The following is a 17,479-nucleotide window of genomic DNA, read 5'->3' as shown; positions in this document are numbered from 1 at the left end:
GAATGTGGGAGGAAACCGGAGCACCTGGAGGAAACCCACGCAGACATGGGGAGAACGTACAAACGTCCTTACAGACAGTGGCGGGATCTGAACCAGGGTCACTGGCACTGTAAAGCGTTACACTAACCGCTACACTACCATGCCTGCTGACAGATTCTGCAGGAAGATCAGGGCACTTGGCCCATCAGTCTGTGCCCATCCACACTGGGCTCCTTCCAGTGCTAATCACCCTCTGTCACCACATCCTCTCCCCCTTTCCCAAGTGTTCTCCATGCTTTCCTTAAGTACGTCTGAGCTATTCGCCACCATGCACTACATTCTCACGACTATATTCTTTTTACTACCTTGATGTACTTACGTATGGCATGACCTGCCTGGATGGCACACAAACAGAGCTTTCCACCGTGGTACACATGACCAAAGCTTTCCCGTGTACTACACAAATTCCCAATTGAACTTGTCAACAATCCCAAATTTATGAAGCCCAGTTCTTGTTTCTTTCATCTTCCCAAATACTCATCTCAGGTCGGAGACGGTTTTGCCAAATGGATTTTTTAAAATGTACAGATTCTCACAGTGCACCATCAATTTCGCCAGAACCAAGGGGCTTTCTGGGCCTTATCAGGGGGACAGTTAGAAGTTCACTACATGGTGTGGGTCTGGAGTCGCATTGAGGCCAGACTGGGTACGGTTGGCAAATATCCTCTCCTGAAAGACATTATTGAACAGATGATGTTTCATTGGTAACCTGATCGATTCAAGGTCACCATTAACTCTCATAGCTTTTTATTCCAGAATTCATTCAATTATCCGAATCCCAGCTTGAACTCACATTCCCCGATCTCTAGCGACAAACAATCTGCGAGAGGAACTCAGCGGATCAAGCAGCATCCGAAGGGCAAAAGGAAGTTCAGCCCTGAAGCAGGGTCTCGACCCAAAACATCGACTGTCCATTTCCCTCCACAGATGCTGCCCGACCCACTGAGTTCCTCCAGCAGATCGTTTGTTGCTCCAGATCCCAGCACCTGCAGTCTCCGGTGTTCTCCAACCTCTAGTCCAGGATGGTCAGTGCAGTAACTTAACCACTGCCACATGAAGTGAAGCAACAAGCTTAAATATAAAGACATAATTAATTAATCATTCCAACAGATGTAGGGCACTGCCGGCAAAATCAGCATCTATTGCCCAAACAGGCAAGATGGTGCCAGACTGTGGTGACTCGTTGCAAGCTGCTCTCTGCAGATCCACTCATCACTTGTATTGTAATCATTCTACTCTTTTAAATCTAAATTCTATGTTTCTAAGAATGCCACATTATTCTGCATTCTGTATTGTTTTATCCTGTACTACCTCAACGCACTGTGTAATGAATTGATCTGTACGAACGGTATGCAAGACGAGTTTTTCACTGTACCTCGGTACGAGTGACAAGATTTCTTTATTAGTCACACGTACATCGAAGCACACGGTGAAATGGATCTTTTGCATAGAGTGTTCTGGGGGCATCCTGCAAGTGTCGCCACGCTTCCGGCGCCAACATAGCACGCCCACAACTTCCTAACCTGTACGTCTTTGGAATGTGGGAGGAAACCGGAGCACCCGGAGGAAACCCACGCAGACACGGGGAGAACGTACAAAATCCTTACAGACAGCAGCCGGAATTGAACCCGGGTCACTGGCGCTGTAATGGCATTGCGTTAACCGCTACACTAGTGACAGTAATAAACCAATTCCAATTCTGTCATTCATTGCTCTCAAGAGATGGTGATGAGCCACCTTCTTGCACTGTTGCACTCCTTCTGGTGAAGGTCCTCACTTAGTTGATGCCAAGACCCTGGGTCAGAGTTACGAGATCAGTCCACATAATGGCTCTTTCATTGACAGTCTTACCATATCTCACCACCTTTAGGAGAGGTGACTTGATTCACCAACCCCAAACCAACAACTGATTATAAGCACCCTCCTCCAACACTATAACAACATTCTAACATCTGACAAAATCCAGAGTTAAAGTTATTTCAAGTAATGCCTTCACGTACTAAAGGCTTCCTTCAGTGGCAGTGAGAAAAAAAAAGCAGAGAATTTATCTGTCCTTTTGACTAAGTGCTGTCTTTCTGTAAAGTTTTGTGTAAGTCAAGAGTGGTGGATGTTTAGCTACATTAAAAGCCACAACATAAATGCAAGTTATTTTTGTAGCGTATTAGGATAACAATACTTGACCACAAAAGGTATGTACTACTCATTAAAGAACAAACAATCTGCTTGGGAATTCAGCGGGTCGAGCAGCATTTGTGGAAGGAAAGGAACTTTCAACGTTTCATCCTGCGTCAGGACTGAGAGGGGATACGGCTGGTAAAAAGAGGAAGGGGAACGCTGAGAAAATATTCCGAGGTGATTGGTGGACTGAGGAGGGGCGTAAGTTGACAGGCAGGGAGGGGAGGGGAGCAGGGGTGGAGTTGGGAGACAGTGGCAGGTGGGTGAGAGATGGAGGCAGACAGAAAGAGAGAGGAATGAGGCAGATGGAGTGAGGTGGGCGGGAGGGGAGGGTGAAGATGGAGACAGCCGCTGGAGGGAGAGAAGCAGGAACACAGAGGGCTCCCAGTGCTGGATGATAGACATGAGGTGAGAATGGGAACCATTAGGAGAGAGGTGTATGAACCAGAACCAGATTGGCGGGGGGAGGTGGGGGGAAGTGGGTGGGTGGATGGAATCAGGAGTGGGGGGGGGGGGGGGGGCGTGAAGTAAAGGGGACAAAGATGGGGAGGACTGGAGGGGTGAGGGGAGAGGGAAGCAACCCACTGGAGGGAAGGGTTACCTAATAAAAAAAAGGGTACCCCTCCCCTACCTAGCTCAACCTGCCCATCATCTCACACCCCTCGTCAGTCCAACAATCGCCTCGGACTCCTTTCACACCACACCACACCCCCCCCCCCACCCCCGTTATACCAGCCATCTCCCCTCTCCACTCTCCGTCCTGATGCAGGGCTTTGACCCAAAAGGCCAACGATTCCTTCCCACCCCAACCCCCCCACCAACACACAGATGCTGCTCGGCCCACTGAGTTCCTCCAGCAGACTGTGTGTTGCCCCAGATTCCAGCATCTGCAGTCTCCTGTGACTCCTCTGTATTACACATTATTTACTTAGTGCTGGGAAATGGAGTTTACTACATCTGAATGCCAATCAGCCACATGTATAGGACATCACTACACTGGGGAGAAAAGCAGAAAATACTGGAAAAAGTCAGCAGGAGAAATAAAACGTCAGCTTCGTTTTAACAGTATTTTCCATTTTTGTTTTCTTTTAATTAAATTGGCCACTTTCCTTATCTTCACTGCACAGGTTGATAGGATGGTAAAGAAGGCATATGGCTTGCCTGCCTTTATTAGTCGAAGAATTGAGTTCAAGAGTCGGGAAGTTATGTTGCAGCTTTATAAAACTCTGGTTAGGCCACGTCTGGAGTATTGCATTCAATTCTGGTTGCACCATTAGAGGAAGGATGTGGAGGCTTTGGAGAGGGTGCAGAGGGGGTTTACCAGAATGCTGCCTGGATTAGAGGGTATGTGCTATAAGGAGAACATAGAACGCTACAGCAGAGTACAGGCCCTTCAGCCCACAATGTTGTGCTGACATTTTATCCTGCTCTAAGATCTATCTAACCCTTCCCTCCCACATAGCCCTCCATTTCTCTATCATTCATGTGTCTATCTAAGAGTCTCTTAAATGTCCCTAATGTATCTGCCCCCACAACCTCTGCCGGCATTGCGTTCCACACACCCACCACTCTCTGTGTAAAAAACTTACCTCTGACATCCCCCTTATACCTTCCTCTAATCACCTTAAAATTATGCCTTTTGTGCTAGCCTAGGAAAATGTTTCTGACTGTCCACTCGATCTATGCCTCTTGTCATCTTGTACACCTCTATCAAATCACCTCTCATCCTCCTTCTCTCCAAAGAGAAAAGCCCGAGCTCGCTCAACCTATCCTCATAAGACATGCTCTCCAATCCAGGCAGCATCCTGGTAAATCCCCTCTGCACCCTCTCTAAAGCTTCCACATCCTTCCTATAATGAAGTGACCAAAACTGAACACAATACTCCAGGTGTGGTCTAACCAGAGTTCTATAGAGCTGCAACATCACCTCGCAGCTTTTGAACTCAATACCCCAACTAATGAAGGCCAACACACCATACGCCTTCCTAACAACCCTATCGACCTGTGCGGCAACCTTGAGGGATCTATGGAGGTGGACCCCAAGGTCCCTCCACACTGCTAAGAGTCCTGACATTAACCTCGTATTCTGCCTTCAAATTTGATCTCCTGAATTGAATCACTTCACACTTTTCTGGGATGAACTCCACCTGCCACTTCTCAGCCCAGCTCTGCATCCTATCAATATCCTGTTGTAACCTACAGCAACCTTCTACACTATCCACAACACCACCAACTTTGTATCATCAGCAAACTTACTAAACCACCCTTCCACATCCTCATCCAAGTCATTGGACAAGAGGTTGGACAAACTAGGATTGTTTTCTCTGGAGCGATTGTTTTCTCTGGAGGGGAGGGAAGTTTATAAGATTATGAGAGGCATAGATAGAGTACACAGCTGGTATCTTTATCCCAGGGTTGAAATGTCTAATATTAGAGGGCATGCATTTAAGGTGAGAGGAGGCAAGTTGAAAGGAGATGTGCGGGGCGTTTTTTTTATACACACAAAGAGTGGTGGGTGCCTGGAATGTGCTGCCAAGGGTGGTGGAGGCAGATACGATAGAGGCGTTTAAGAGACTTGTTGCTAGGTACCTGAATGTGCAGGGAATGGAGGGATACGGACATTGTGCAGGCAGGTGATTAGTTAGTTAGGCATTTAATTACCAGTTTAATTAGTTCAGCACAACATTGTGGGCCAAAGGCCCTGCTCCTGTGCTGTACTATGTTCTACTTGTTAAGTCTGGCATGCCGGGCAGATCCCACCACATTACCACTAACAACTCCTTACACAGACCAAGCAGCTCAATGTGCTGGTAACTGCCCCCATTAAGCCATGCTGACTCATCCTATCACAGACATTCCTTTTTCTCTACACATCCCTTCCCCACCTTCCCTCCTGCTGAAACTTAACTCGCATCTCTCCCTTCCCCAGTTCTGACGGAGGGTCACAGACCCGAAACGTTGACCGTTTCTCCTTCCACAAATGCTGCCCAACCCGCTGATTTTGTCTCAGAATTTCAGCATCTGCAGTTCTTTTGATTTTCAGCACGGCTCTGGTACTGCTTGTCCAGAGGATGTGATTTGCCACACTGCATTAAACACTGTTTGTATAGTGACAGATATCTGGAAAAAGTGGCAGCGATATACAAAGGCCAACCTCCTCTAGAACCGAATGTCATCTCTCTCCTTCTCCTGAAGCTTCCGCTCCTCATGATCTGACCCAGTCAGTAAATTCTCACCTGCTGCCAGTATCTGGCCACTTCCGGCAAATTGAGAGCCTCGCAGAGGTAAACCAGGTTCAAGACGTCTTTCTGAAAGCAACTGCCCCCAAAGCCTGTAATCGAGAAACAAGACTGTGAGACATCTCTATTCAATGCAAGTCACGAAATGGCAAATGGAGAAAATAATGGGACTTTAGGATTGGCAAGCCTCCAGAACCAGACGGTGTTCCCCTTAGGCTAATAACAGAAGTAGAGGAATGAGGGAATTACAGAAGTGCTGGTCACAAAAGGAAAGCATTTTCTAAGTCTCAGGGCAAGTATTTTTACCCAGTCACAGGCGAGGATGTGGAACTGATAAGCAAAGAGAGAGGTTGAGGAGAACATCAGGGAGCCTTACAATTGATGAAGTCTAACAAGGGTCCACCTGCTCAACTCCTGGGATGGTGGGCTGGTCATATCAGGTGATGCTAAGCAGACTGTTCTGTGTGTTCTTGAGTTAAGAAGATAGAAAGGTGATTACAGCGTACAAAATTCTTACAGGGCTTGAGTGGTGGGGATGAATTTTCCCCTGGCTGTTTAGAACCGGGGGCAGTGTATCGAAATAAGGGATCAGCAGTCAGGGCAGAGATAAGTAGAAATTCTGTCACCCAAAGAACAAAGAGCTTTTGGAATTCTCCACTCAAGACTCAATCCCCAAGCATTCTTATGAAAAAGGTCAATAGAATTATGGATAAAAAGGATCCAGCAGATGGTATTAGTACAGGAAAGTGATGTCGAGATAAGTGATCAGCCATGATCTCACCGAAAGTTACAGTCAGAGGGGCCAAATGGCCTACTTTGGCTTCTATTTCGTAGATGCAGTTAAGGGAAAGCTGCATAAAGAACACCAGGAAACACTGTTAGCATGTGGTAGAAAGGATGCAAGAGGCTGGAGCTGACCAGATGTAGTGGTCATGGAGGGAGAATTGTTTTCCAGTTTAGACAATAAAACACCCGAGAAGATTCATTGTATTTTTGCACCAACAAATAAAATAAAACTGTGCCAGAATTAATGTTAAAGATGCAAGATTACACTTCCACTCATTTTCCTTTAAGAATCCCACCTGCGGTCTTCAAATGCCCAAATATACTGCTGACCAATCCCATTTGTTAGTGGAATGTGTTGTTCAGGGTATGATTGCACAGGTCTTACTGAAGGTGGAAAACGTTAATACGACTTTAAAGGTGCACTCATTGTTAATACAGACTTCATTTCAGGCGTGCTTTATAGAGACTGAAAGTTGATGCATCAAAAGCCAGATAGTTCTGTTTCATGATTGGGTATTTTCAAACCCAATGCCAAGAACTAAAATTAACTAAATAAACACCACCAAACTGAACCAGATTAAAAGGGAAACTTCCAACCTTCAGCATATACAATGACATGGACTGATTGGTTAACGACTCATCCATATGTGTCAAATTTACCACAATCAGATTCTCACCGACGCTGGCTTTTAAGAACTTGCTTCCAATCCTCTGGTCAGTGCCGATGGCATGAGCCACTTCTTCCACATCGGCCCCCGTCGCTTCGCACAAGGCACTGATAGAGTTAATACTGCTGATTCGCTGAGCAAGGAAGGCGTTGGCAGCCTAGGGTGGGAGACGGGGTGAGGGGGGAAGGAAGGACAGACACACACCTTAGACATTTTACATGGTAAGTTTGTCTCACTGATAACACACAGAATCCAGTTAGTAGATGGTTCACACACCAAGAAACAACAAACAAACTGATTGAAGAACTCAGCGGGTCGAGCAGCATCTGTGGAGGAAAGGGTCCGTATTCATTGGCTGTAGGGGTGGTGGGAACCGAGTCAATTAGGGCATTCAAAGGGGTATTGGACAGACGGATTCACAAGGCTGGGGAGACTGCCCTTGGAGTATTGTGCGCAGTTCTGGTCACCACGCTGTAGAAAGGATGTCAGTAATCTGGAGAGGCTGCAGAAAAGATTCACGGGGATGTTACCGGGACTGGAGGGCTTGAGTTATAAGGAGAGGCTAGATAGGCTGGGACTGTTTTCCCTGGGGTGAAGGAGGTTGAGGGGTGACCTGACAGTAGTTTATAAAATCATAAGGGGCGTAGATAAAGTGGATGGTCGCCGTCTTTTCCCCGGGGTAGGGGAGTCTAAAACTAGAAGGCATAGGTTTAAGGTCATAGGGGAAAGATTTAAAGGGGACCTGAGGGGGCAAGTGGTGGTGGGTCTATGGAACGAGCTGCCAGAGGAAGTGGTAGAGGCAGGTACAATTACAACGTTTAAAAGACATTTGGACAGGTACATGGATTGGAAAGGTTCAGAGGGATATGGGCCAAACACAGGAAAATGGGACTAGCTCAGGTAGGCAACTTGGTCGGTACGGACGGGCTGGGCTGAAGCACCTGTTTCGTGCTCTAGTTGAGAGGGAATAATTTCCCAGGCTAGTGGAAAGAGCAGAGAACTGGGAATTTTAAAGTTCTAACCGGAACAGATGCAGGGAAAATTTTGTCGATCACTGAACGGTCCAGAACAAGGATCAGGATATGCACATGCCAGAAATGAGAAGGGGGGAAAGTTTTTCCACCCACAGGGTGGTGAACCTGTGGAATTTGCTACCACAGGGAACAGGAGGCGAAGTCATTAAACAGATCCAAGGAGGAGGTAGATACATGTAATACCGCAGTCGAGGGCTACAGGGAGACAGCAGGGCAAGGCAGATTGGCCATGGTCATGCTGAAAGGGAAGTACGGCCAACTCCTGCTTCAATGTTCAATGCTTCTCTGAAAGGATTGCTCTACTTGGTGCCAACGCAAACTCAACAGTTCGAATGGCCTCTTTCCATGCCTTAACAATTCTATAATTCAATCCCACTACTACCCCTAGCAACCCATTCCAGGCACCTGCCACTCTCTGAGTAAAACACTTGCCTCTCTCTTTGCCTTTAAACTTCCTCACTCTAAGCTTAAAAGCACGTCCTCTGGTGCTTGACATTTCTACCCTGGGGTCTTGGTGAAGCAGCCAGCATAACCAAAGACCCCACCCATCCGGGTCATTCTCTCTTCTCCCCCCTCCCATCGGGTAGAAGATACAGGAGCCTGAGGGCACGTTCCACCAGGCTTAAGGACAGCTTCTATCCCACTGTGATAAGACTATTGAACGGTTCCCTCACACGATGAGATGGACTCTGACCTCACGATCTACCTTGTTGTGACCTTGCACCTTATTGCACTGCACTTTCTCTGTAGCTGTGACACTTTGTATTGTTATTGTTTTTACCTGTACTACATCAATGCACTCTGTACTAACCCAATGTAACTGCACTGTGTAATGAATTGACCTGTACGATTGGTATGCAAGACAAGTTTTTCACTGTACCTCGGTACAAGTGACAAGAATAAACCAATACCAATATCTATGCCTCTCATAATTTTAAAAACACCCCTCAGGTCTCCCCTCAGCCTCCAGTGCTCTAGGGAGAACAACCCAGGTTTGTCCAACTTTTCCTTATAACTCATTCCCTCTAATCCAGGCAGCATCCTGGTGAACCTCTTCTGCACCCTCTCCTCAGTCTCCACATCCTTCCTGTAATGGGGCGACCAGAACTGCACACAATACTCCAAGTGCAGTCTGACTAAAGTTTTATACAGCCGCAGCATGACTTCCTTACTCTTACACTCAACGCCCCTACCAATGAAGGCAAGCGTTCCACACGCCTTCTCTACCACCTCATCTACTTGGGTAGCCACTTTCAGTGAAATGTTGAGGGGAAACGTAGACGAGGCTAAAGGAAGGAAAAACTGTTGGGAAGGGTTGGTGCAACTATTTGGATGGTCCAATCAAAGAACCAACGCAAGTAGAATAGGCTGCTCTGATGTCATATTGAGTCAAAGAGTTTAACAGCATGGAAACAGGCCATTCAGCCCATCATTCAGTTGACTAGTGGGCACCAATCTGGATTAATCCTATGTCCCTTCTATACCTGGGCGATGAAAATTCCATCAGTGACTTTGCATCCACCATTCTCCCGGGCAGTGCATTCCAGGTACTCACCACTCTCTGGGTGAAAAAGGACCCCCTCAGATCCCACCTAAATATCTCTCACCCCTGACCATAAATCTGTGTGTTCTATTTTCATTTACCTCTGATACCCCATCTACACACCTCATAATTTCATATACCTCAATCACGTCCCCTCTTAATCTCCTCCGCTCCAAGGAGAACTAACCCAGCCTTCCCGGTCTCTCCTCGTAACTGAAGCACTTCACCCCATCCCAGAATTGTTTTATAATTCAGTTGTGGGATCGAATGTAATCACTCTGGACCCAAGTCTGGGGTTAAAATTCATCTTGGATTATCAAATTCATTGATCAAACTCTGGAAAGGAGAACGTCCACATATTTCTACACCGCCAACCCCACCGTGCCTTAGTCAGAGACCGTACCAGTTTCGAGAGCTCCGATGACCAAGTGTTGGTTGTGATGATCTTGTTCTCTGGCACCCAATGTTCATAGATGCTCTTGAGGGCCAGAATGGCCTTTTGACCTTCTGGTGTCTCGTCTCCACCAATCAGTACTCTGTCGGGATTTTTCAGATCAGCGATCGCTGTTCCTTCAGCCAGAAACTCAGGGTTAGAGAGCACCTTGAGGGACAAATGTTCATATATCAGTAACATTTAACACATGCACACCAAAAATTTGTAACCAAGTTTGGCTAACTGGGATCATCTGTCGACAACTAGCGAAAGGCGATCTTGAATGCAAGAGGATACAAGTTACAAAGCGCAGGGAAGACCGCACTTTGATTGGACCCAGAGCAGATATTGACCTTGAATTCAGTGTCGATTTATCATTAATCTCGGATCTAAAGTTAACAATTGATTTGACATCAATTACCGTTTGAGAGAGTTCCAGATGTCTACCACCCTCTGTGTGTAGAAGTGTTTTCAAATCTAAGAGGTCTGGCTCCAACTTTTAGACTATAATCCCCAACAAGCAGCAAAATCTCTTGTCCACGTATGTCAGTTGCCTTTAATATCAGGAAAACTTCAATCATGGCACCCCTTTACTTTCTCCTTGGTAGACATCACATGCCCTGTATGGCTAATCTCCAGTTTAAAAATAGAAGAGAAAGCAGGGATGTGGGACTGGGATAGAAAATCAGCCATGATTGTATTGAATGGGCCAAATGGCCTACACCTGGCCCTATTTTCAATGTGTCTATGTTACTCTCATCAACCTGGTGTTGAAAACCGATGCACCATTTGCCTTCCTTGTGTAAATAAAAGCTCCCGATTCCTCCAAGTCTCAATATGTAACAGCTTTCACCTGTAACAATAGTTTAGGTTATTGTCATATACACCAGAGTGCAACGAAATTCCTTGCTCACATGAAGCTCCCAGAGTAAACAGTGTACACTGTAATAATAAATACAAATATAATTGGTGGTGTAGTAGTTAGTGTAACGCTATCACTGTGCCAGCGACCCGGGTTCAATTCCGGCTGCTGTCTGTAAGGAGTTTGTACGTTCTCCCCGTGTCTGCGTGGGTTTCCTCCGGGTGCTCTGGTTTCCTCCCACATTCCAAAGATGTACGGGTTAGGAGTTGTGGGCATGCTATGTTGGCACTGGAAGCGTGGCGACATTTGCGGGCTGCCCCCAGCACACTGTATGCAAAAGATCCATTTCACTGTGTGTTTCGATGTACATGTGACTAATAAAGATATCTAATTAATGAGTGCAAAACAGCAGGACGGTACAAAATACTGTAGTGAAATCTGAAGTAGTGCAAAAAGAAATGCTAAAGTGATAGCAATGGAATAACTGAGAGGTAGAATTAAGAGTCTGAGAACGTGGCAGCCATTTCCCCACAAGAGGAGTAGGAGATCTCTCCCCCAACTTCTACCCCCAGTCAACTGGTGGATATATATCCCTCAACAAACCTTGCCAAGTCTCTCCACTCTCATAAGCCATAGAAAGGGTGCAGAGGAGATTTACAAGGATGCTGCCTGGAATGCGGAGCATGCCTTATGAAAGCAAGTTGAGGGAACTCGGCTTTTTCTCCTTGGAGCGACGGAGGATGACGGGGGACCTGATAGAGGTGTATAAGATGATGAGAGGTATTGATCGTGTGGATAGTCAGAGGCATTTTCCCGGGGTGAAATGGTTGCCACAAGAGGACACAAGTTTAAGGTGCTGGGGAGTAGGTATAGCAGAGATGTCGGGGTAGGTTTTTTTTACTCAGAGAGTGGTGAGTGTGTGGAATGGGCTGCCGGCAACGATGGTGGAGGCGGATACCATCGGGTCTTTTAAGAGACTTTTGGATAGGTACATGGAGCTTAGAAAAATAGAGGGCTGTGGGTAAGCTTAGTAATTTCTAGGGTAGGGACATGTTCAGCACAGCTTTGTGGGCTGAATGGCCTGAATTCTGCTGTAGGTTTTTTCCTTTCTCTCACGTCGCTGCTTTCGAGACCCTGCTGTGTACCTCAGGACTGTAAAGCACTTTGGTCACATCCACAGCAAGTAAATTGGTAAATTGGTTTATTATTGTCACATGTACTAAGGTACAGTGAAAAACTTTGTTTTGCATGGAATCCACACAGGTCATTTCATCACATCAGTACACTGAGGGAAGACAGTGACAGAATACAGAATAAAGTGTCAGTTACAGAGAAAGTGCAGTGCAGGCAGACAATAAGGTGCAAGGGCCATAATGAGATAGATTGTGAGGTCAAGAGTCCATCTTATCGTACTAAGGAACTGTTCAATAGTCTTATAACAGCGGGACAGAAGCCGTGCCTGAGCCTGGTGGGACGTGCTTTCAGGCCAATGGGAGGGGGGAAAAGAGAGAATGACCCGGGTGGGTGGGGTCTTTGATTATGCTGGCTGCTTTACCGAGGCAGCGTCCATGGAGGGAAGGCTGGTTTCTGTGATGTGCTGAGCTGTGCCCACAGCTCTCTGCAGTTTCCTGTGGTCTCGGGCACAGCAGTACCATACCAAGCCGTGATGCATCCGGATAGGATGCTTCCTATGGTGCATCGATAAAAATTGGTGAGATTCAAAGGGGATATGCCGAATTTCTTTAGCCTCCTGAGGAAGTAGAGGCGCCGGTGAGCTTTCTTGGCCATGGTGTCTATGTTGTTGGACCAGGACAGGCTACTGGTGATGTTCACTCCTAGGAAATTGAATCTCTGAACCCTCTCGACCTCAGCACCATTGATGTGATGTAACATAATGTAATATAATTTCAGCAAAACCCAAGGATGATCTGGGTTTGGGAGGCACCAGCAACATATGCGTAAGAGAAGATCCTAAGGTCATTTGACAGGATAGATGGGGAGATGTTTCCAGTGGTGGGAAAGTCATGAACGTGGGGACATATATACAAAATAAGGAGCTGGTTATCTAAAGCCGAGGTGTGTAGATATGTCTTTTCTCAGAGGGTGGCGAATCTCTGGAATTCTCTGCCCCTGAGGGTGGTGATCTGGATCATTGGATACGTTTAAGGTGGAGATAGATACATATTGGAAAGATCAAGAATTGAGGGTTGTGGGGAACTGGCACAGAAGAGGCCAGCATAGATCATCCATCCACCCTTCCCTCCTCCATCTGCCGATCCCCCCCCTCCTCACCTGGATCCACCCGTCACCTGCCAGCTCTTGCTCCACCCCTTCCCCTCACCTCTTTATACTCGCTCTCTCCCTTCTATCTTTCAGTCCAGATGAAGGGTCTCGACCCAAAACATTGACTGTCCATTTCCCCCTACAGATGCTGCCTGACCCGTTGAGTTCCTCCAGCAGATTGTGTGTTGCTCCAGATTCCAGCATCTGCGGTCTCTTGTGTCTCCATAGAGCAGCCATGATCATATTACATGGCAGGCAAACAGGCTTGAGGGGCCGAGTGGCCTCCTCCTGCTCCTATATCCTTGCTGCCGCCCAACCCCAAGTCAAAGCTCCACCCAAGCGAGCTCGCCTACCTGAAGGTTCAGGCTGGACTTGGTGTTGGCGTTGAATATCCGGCGGATGCTCTCAGCAGCCCTCACTGGCACCGTGCTCTTCTCCACCACGATCTTGCTGCCATTGCCCACCTCTGCTATCCTCCGGGCACAGGCCTCAATGTACTTCAGGTCCGCGGCTCGGCCTTTCCCAATCCCAAAGGTCTTTGTGGGGGTGTTTACCTATTGGGCGAGAGGGGAGGGGGGAAGATGGTCAGACAACCGAACTGAATAAGTGCCCCAATATTCCACGATTCCAAGGGCGTGTCTGCAATACTGTGCAGAGTTCAGCAATGCACAGTGTTCTTTATTAAGAGCAAAGGATACACCAACTCTGGACAAACCCTGCAACAATTAACCATGGTTACAGCACCAATGGCTCACCAGTACATCGAGCAACCTGGAAAGGTTTAATCATAGTGAGATACAGCACGGAAACAGGCCCAACGAGCCTACGCTGACCATAATCTCTGTAGAACTCTGGTTAGGCCACATTTAGAGTATTGCATGCAATTCTGGTCACCTCACTATAGGAAGGATGTCGAGGCTTTAGAGAGGGTGCAGAGGAGGTTTACTAGGATGCTGCCTGGATTAGAGGGCATGTGCTATCAGGAGAGGCTTGACAAAGTTGGGCTCTTTTCTCTGAAGCAACGGAGGATGAGGGGTGATCTGTTGGAAGTGTATAAAATTATGAGGGGCATAGATAGGGTGGACAAGCAATATCTTTTTCCCCATTATTGAGCGATCCAATACCAGAGGGCATGCATTTAAGGTGAGAGGGGGTAGGTTCAGAACAGACGTTGAGGGGTATGTTTTTTACTGAGAGAGTGGTGGATGCCTGGAATGCGTTGCCTGATAGGGTGGTGGAGGCAAATTCATTGGGGGCTTTTAAGAGGGGCTTGGATGGTCACATGAATGAGAGGAAAATGGAGGGATATAGGTAGGAGGGAATAGCTATGTCGGCACAACATTGTGGGCCGAAGGGCCTGTTCTGTGCTGTACTGTTATGTTCTATAATCTACTCCCCACAGACTCCACCCCTCACCCACACACTAGGGGTCACTTGCCTAGCATTTGCCTTGTCTACCAACCTGACACCTTTGGGACGTGGGAGGAAACCGGAGCACCGGGAGGGAATCCACGCGGTCACAGGGAGAGCGTGTGAACTCCACACAGACAGCGCCGGAGGCCGGGATTGAACCTGGGTCACTGGCGGTGTGAGGCAGCGGCTCTACTCGCTGCGCCATGGTGCCAACCGAGGGTGACCTTCTGGAGCTTTTTAAATTTACTGTGGGAGGGATGGAGAGAAAAAGCTTCCAGATGTGGCAGAGCCCAGAAGTTGATCTGCTGATAGGGAAATCTGGGATATCCCTAGATAGATTCCCCGATTCTCTGCTGTGAAGAACAGGAAGAGGCAAACCAGTGCACCTGGAGACCACAGAAAACACAAGCAGATGGATAGAAACAGCAGCTATTAACCGTGCAGACACAAGGGACTGCAGAAGCTGGAATCTGGAGCAAAAATACAAACTACTGGAGGAACTCAGCGGGTCAGGCAGCATCTGCTTAGGGTAGTTAAGAAAGCTTATGGGGTGTTAGCTTTCATATGTCGGGGGATCGAGTTTAAGAACCGTGAGGTAATGATGTAGCTTTATAAAACTCTGGTTAGACCACACTGTGTCCAGCTCTGGTCGCCTCATTATAGGAAGGATGTGGAAGCGTTGGAAAGGGAGCAGAGGAGATTCACCAGGATGCTGCCTGGTTTAGAGAGTCTGCATTATGAGGAGAGACTAAGGGAGCTAGGGCTTTACTCTTTGGAGAGAAGGAGGATGAGAGGAGACATGATAGAGGTGTACAAAATATTAAGAGGAGTAGATAAAGTGGACAGCCAGCGCCTCTTCCCCAGGGCACCAATGCTCAATACAAGAGGGCATGGCTTTAAAGTAATGGGTGCAAAGTTCAAGAGGGATATCAGAGGAAGGTTTTTTTACCCAGAGAGGGGTTGGGGCATGGAATGCGCTGCCTGAGGCAGTGGTGGAAGCAGTAACATTGGTCAAATTCAAGAGATTAATAGATAAGCATATGGAGGAATTTAAAATACAGGGATATGTGGGAGGAAGGGGTTAGATCGTCTTAGGCGAGGTTTAAAGGTCGGCACAACATTGTGGGCCGAAGGGCCTGTATTGTGCTGTACTGTTCTATGTTCTATCTGCGGAGGTAGAGGGATGGTCAACATTTCAGGTCGAGACCCTGCCTCAGGACTGCTCCAGATTCCAGCATCTGCAGTGTCTTGTGTCCCCAACTATTAGCCATGCTCTTTGAACACGTTCAGCACTTTGTACTAAAATGGATTTTGCTTTTTGTTCTAACTGCGTTCTTTCTTGTAAAAATTGTGTATAATTTATGTTCTTCATGTGAATGCTGCTTATTTGATGCTATGTACCTGTGATGCTGCTGCAGTAAGTTTTTCATTGCAACTGCGCACACATGGACTTGTGCAGATGACAATAGACTCGACTTTGACTTCACTCACCGAAATAAAGATGAGGTCAGCTTCTTTAATCGCACTGTCAATGTCGGTGGAGAAGAAGAGATTTTGTCCTCGACAGCTCTCCACCACTTCCTGAAGGCCAGGCTGTGTAGAACATTGGAAAACACATGCGTTCATTCAAGGTATAAAACTGGTGCTGTGTTATTTTCCCCAGTCAAAGCCCTCAGAATCCCCATGTGCCAAGACTGCAATGGTTATTGGTATTGGCTTATTATTGTCACTTGTACCGAGGTACAGTGAAAAACTTGTCTTGCATACCAATCGTACAGGTCAATTCATTACACAGTGCAGTTACATTGGGTTAGTACAGAGTGCATTGATGTAGTACAGGTAAAAACAATAACAGTACAGAGTAAAGTGTCACAGCTACAGAGAAAGTGCAGTGCAATAAGGTGCGAGGTCACAACAAGGTAGATCGGCTGTGCTACAGAGGTCCCTGACTGACAGTAAGATGAAGTTTACCCCAAAGGTCACCATCACTGGGAGTTTCCACACCCTGCAACTGATGAAGATCAGTTATAATTCTCAGTCAACAAATCCCACAGGGAACCACGGCAAGTGATTGCCTGGATGGAAGGTCAAACACATAGACTTTGGTCTTTCATAGTCCAACAATTCCCGTGTATAACTGAACCATGTACTTCATGGGGGGGGGGGGGGGGGGGGGGGGGGGGGTCCAAGGTACAATCAGCAGTGGCTCAATGACCCTAAACTTTATCCTGGCATCACAACAAGAATCAAAAGGAAGTTAATGGGCATGAGAGAATTAGAATCACAGAATCAGAGTCATACAGCAGGGAAACCAGCCCAACTCATCCGTGCTGACCAAGATGCCTGCTTACACTTTTACCATTTGCCTGCATTTGGCCCATATTCCTCTGTATCTTTCCTATCCATGTACCTGCCCAAATGTATTTTAAACAGTGTAATTGTACCCACCTCTGTCACTTCCGCTGGCACCTCGTTCCATATACCCACCATCCTCTGTTTGAAGAACTTGCCCCTCAGGTCCCTTTTAAATCTTTCCCCCTCAAACCTCTGCCCTCTAGTTCTAGACTCCCCTACCCTGGGAAAAAGACTGTGGCCATCCACCTCATCTACGGCCCTCACGATTTTATAAACCTCCATGAGATAATTCCTCAGCCTCCTTCGCTGCAGGTGGAACAGTCCCAGCCTGTCCAGCCTCTCCTTATAACCCAAGCCCTGCAGTCCCAGGAACATCCTCGTGAATCTTTTCAGTGCCCTCTCCAGCCAAATGACATCCTTCCGATAGATGGGCGACCAAAACTGGGATTACATAGAGCCAGAGGGCACTACAGCACAGAAACAGGCCCTTCCGCCCATCTAGTCCATGCCGACCTGATCATCTGCCTAGTCCCATCTACCTGCACCCAGACCATATCCCTCCAAACCCCTCCCATCCATGTACCTATCCAAACCTCTCTTAAATGTTACAATTGAACCCAACTCTACCATTTCCGCTGGCAGCTCGTTC

The 17,479-nt window shown here is 47.2% G+C and overlaps 1 protein-coding gene across 2 annotated transcripts in view; it reads right to left on the bottom strand.

Annotated features, from left to right (window-relative positions):
* LOC127569405 (UDP-glucose 6-dehydrogenase-like) overlaps positions 1–17,479 on the bottom strand; it is a 56,005-nt gene that overhangs the window by 17,475 nt on the left and 21,051 nt on the right. For both annotated transcript variants that reach the window (XM_052014018.1, XM_052014019.1), the window contains exons 4-8: positions 15,967–16,068; positions 13,416–13,616; positions 9,888–10,085; positions 6,917–7,064; positions 5,451–5,545 (exon numbers count right to left, since the gene is read on the bottom strand). In XM_052014018.1, the coding sequence (XP_051869978.1) occupies positions 5,451–5,545; positions 6,917–7,064; positions 9,888–10,085; positions 13,416–13,616; positions 15,967–16,068 (744 nt within the window). The remainder of the gene's footprint in view (positions 1–5,450; positions 5,546–6,916; positions 7,065–9,887; positions 10,086–13,415; positions 13,617–15,966; positions 16,069–17,479) is intronic.

Source organism: Pristis pectinata, chromosome 4, assembly GCF_009764475.1.
Source record: "Pristis pectinata isolate sPriPec2 chromosome 4, sPriPec2.1.pri, whole genome shotgun sequence".
In the NCBI taxonomy this organism is placed as follows: domain Eukaryota; kingdom Metazoa; phylum Chordata; class Chondrichthyes; order Rhinopristiformes; family Pristidae; genus Pristis; species Pristis pectinata.
The sequence above is the reverse complement of the archived record's forward strand: the minus strand, read 5'-3'. Positions and strand labels throughout refer to the sequence as shown.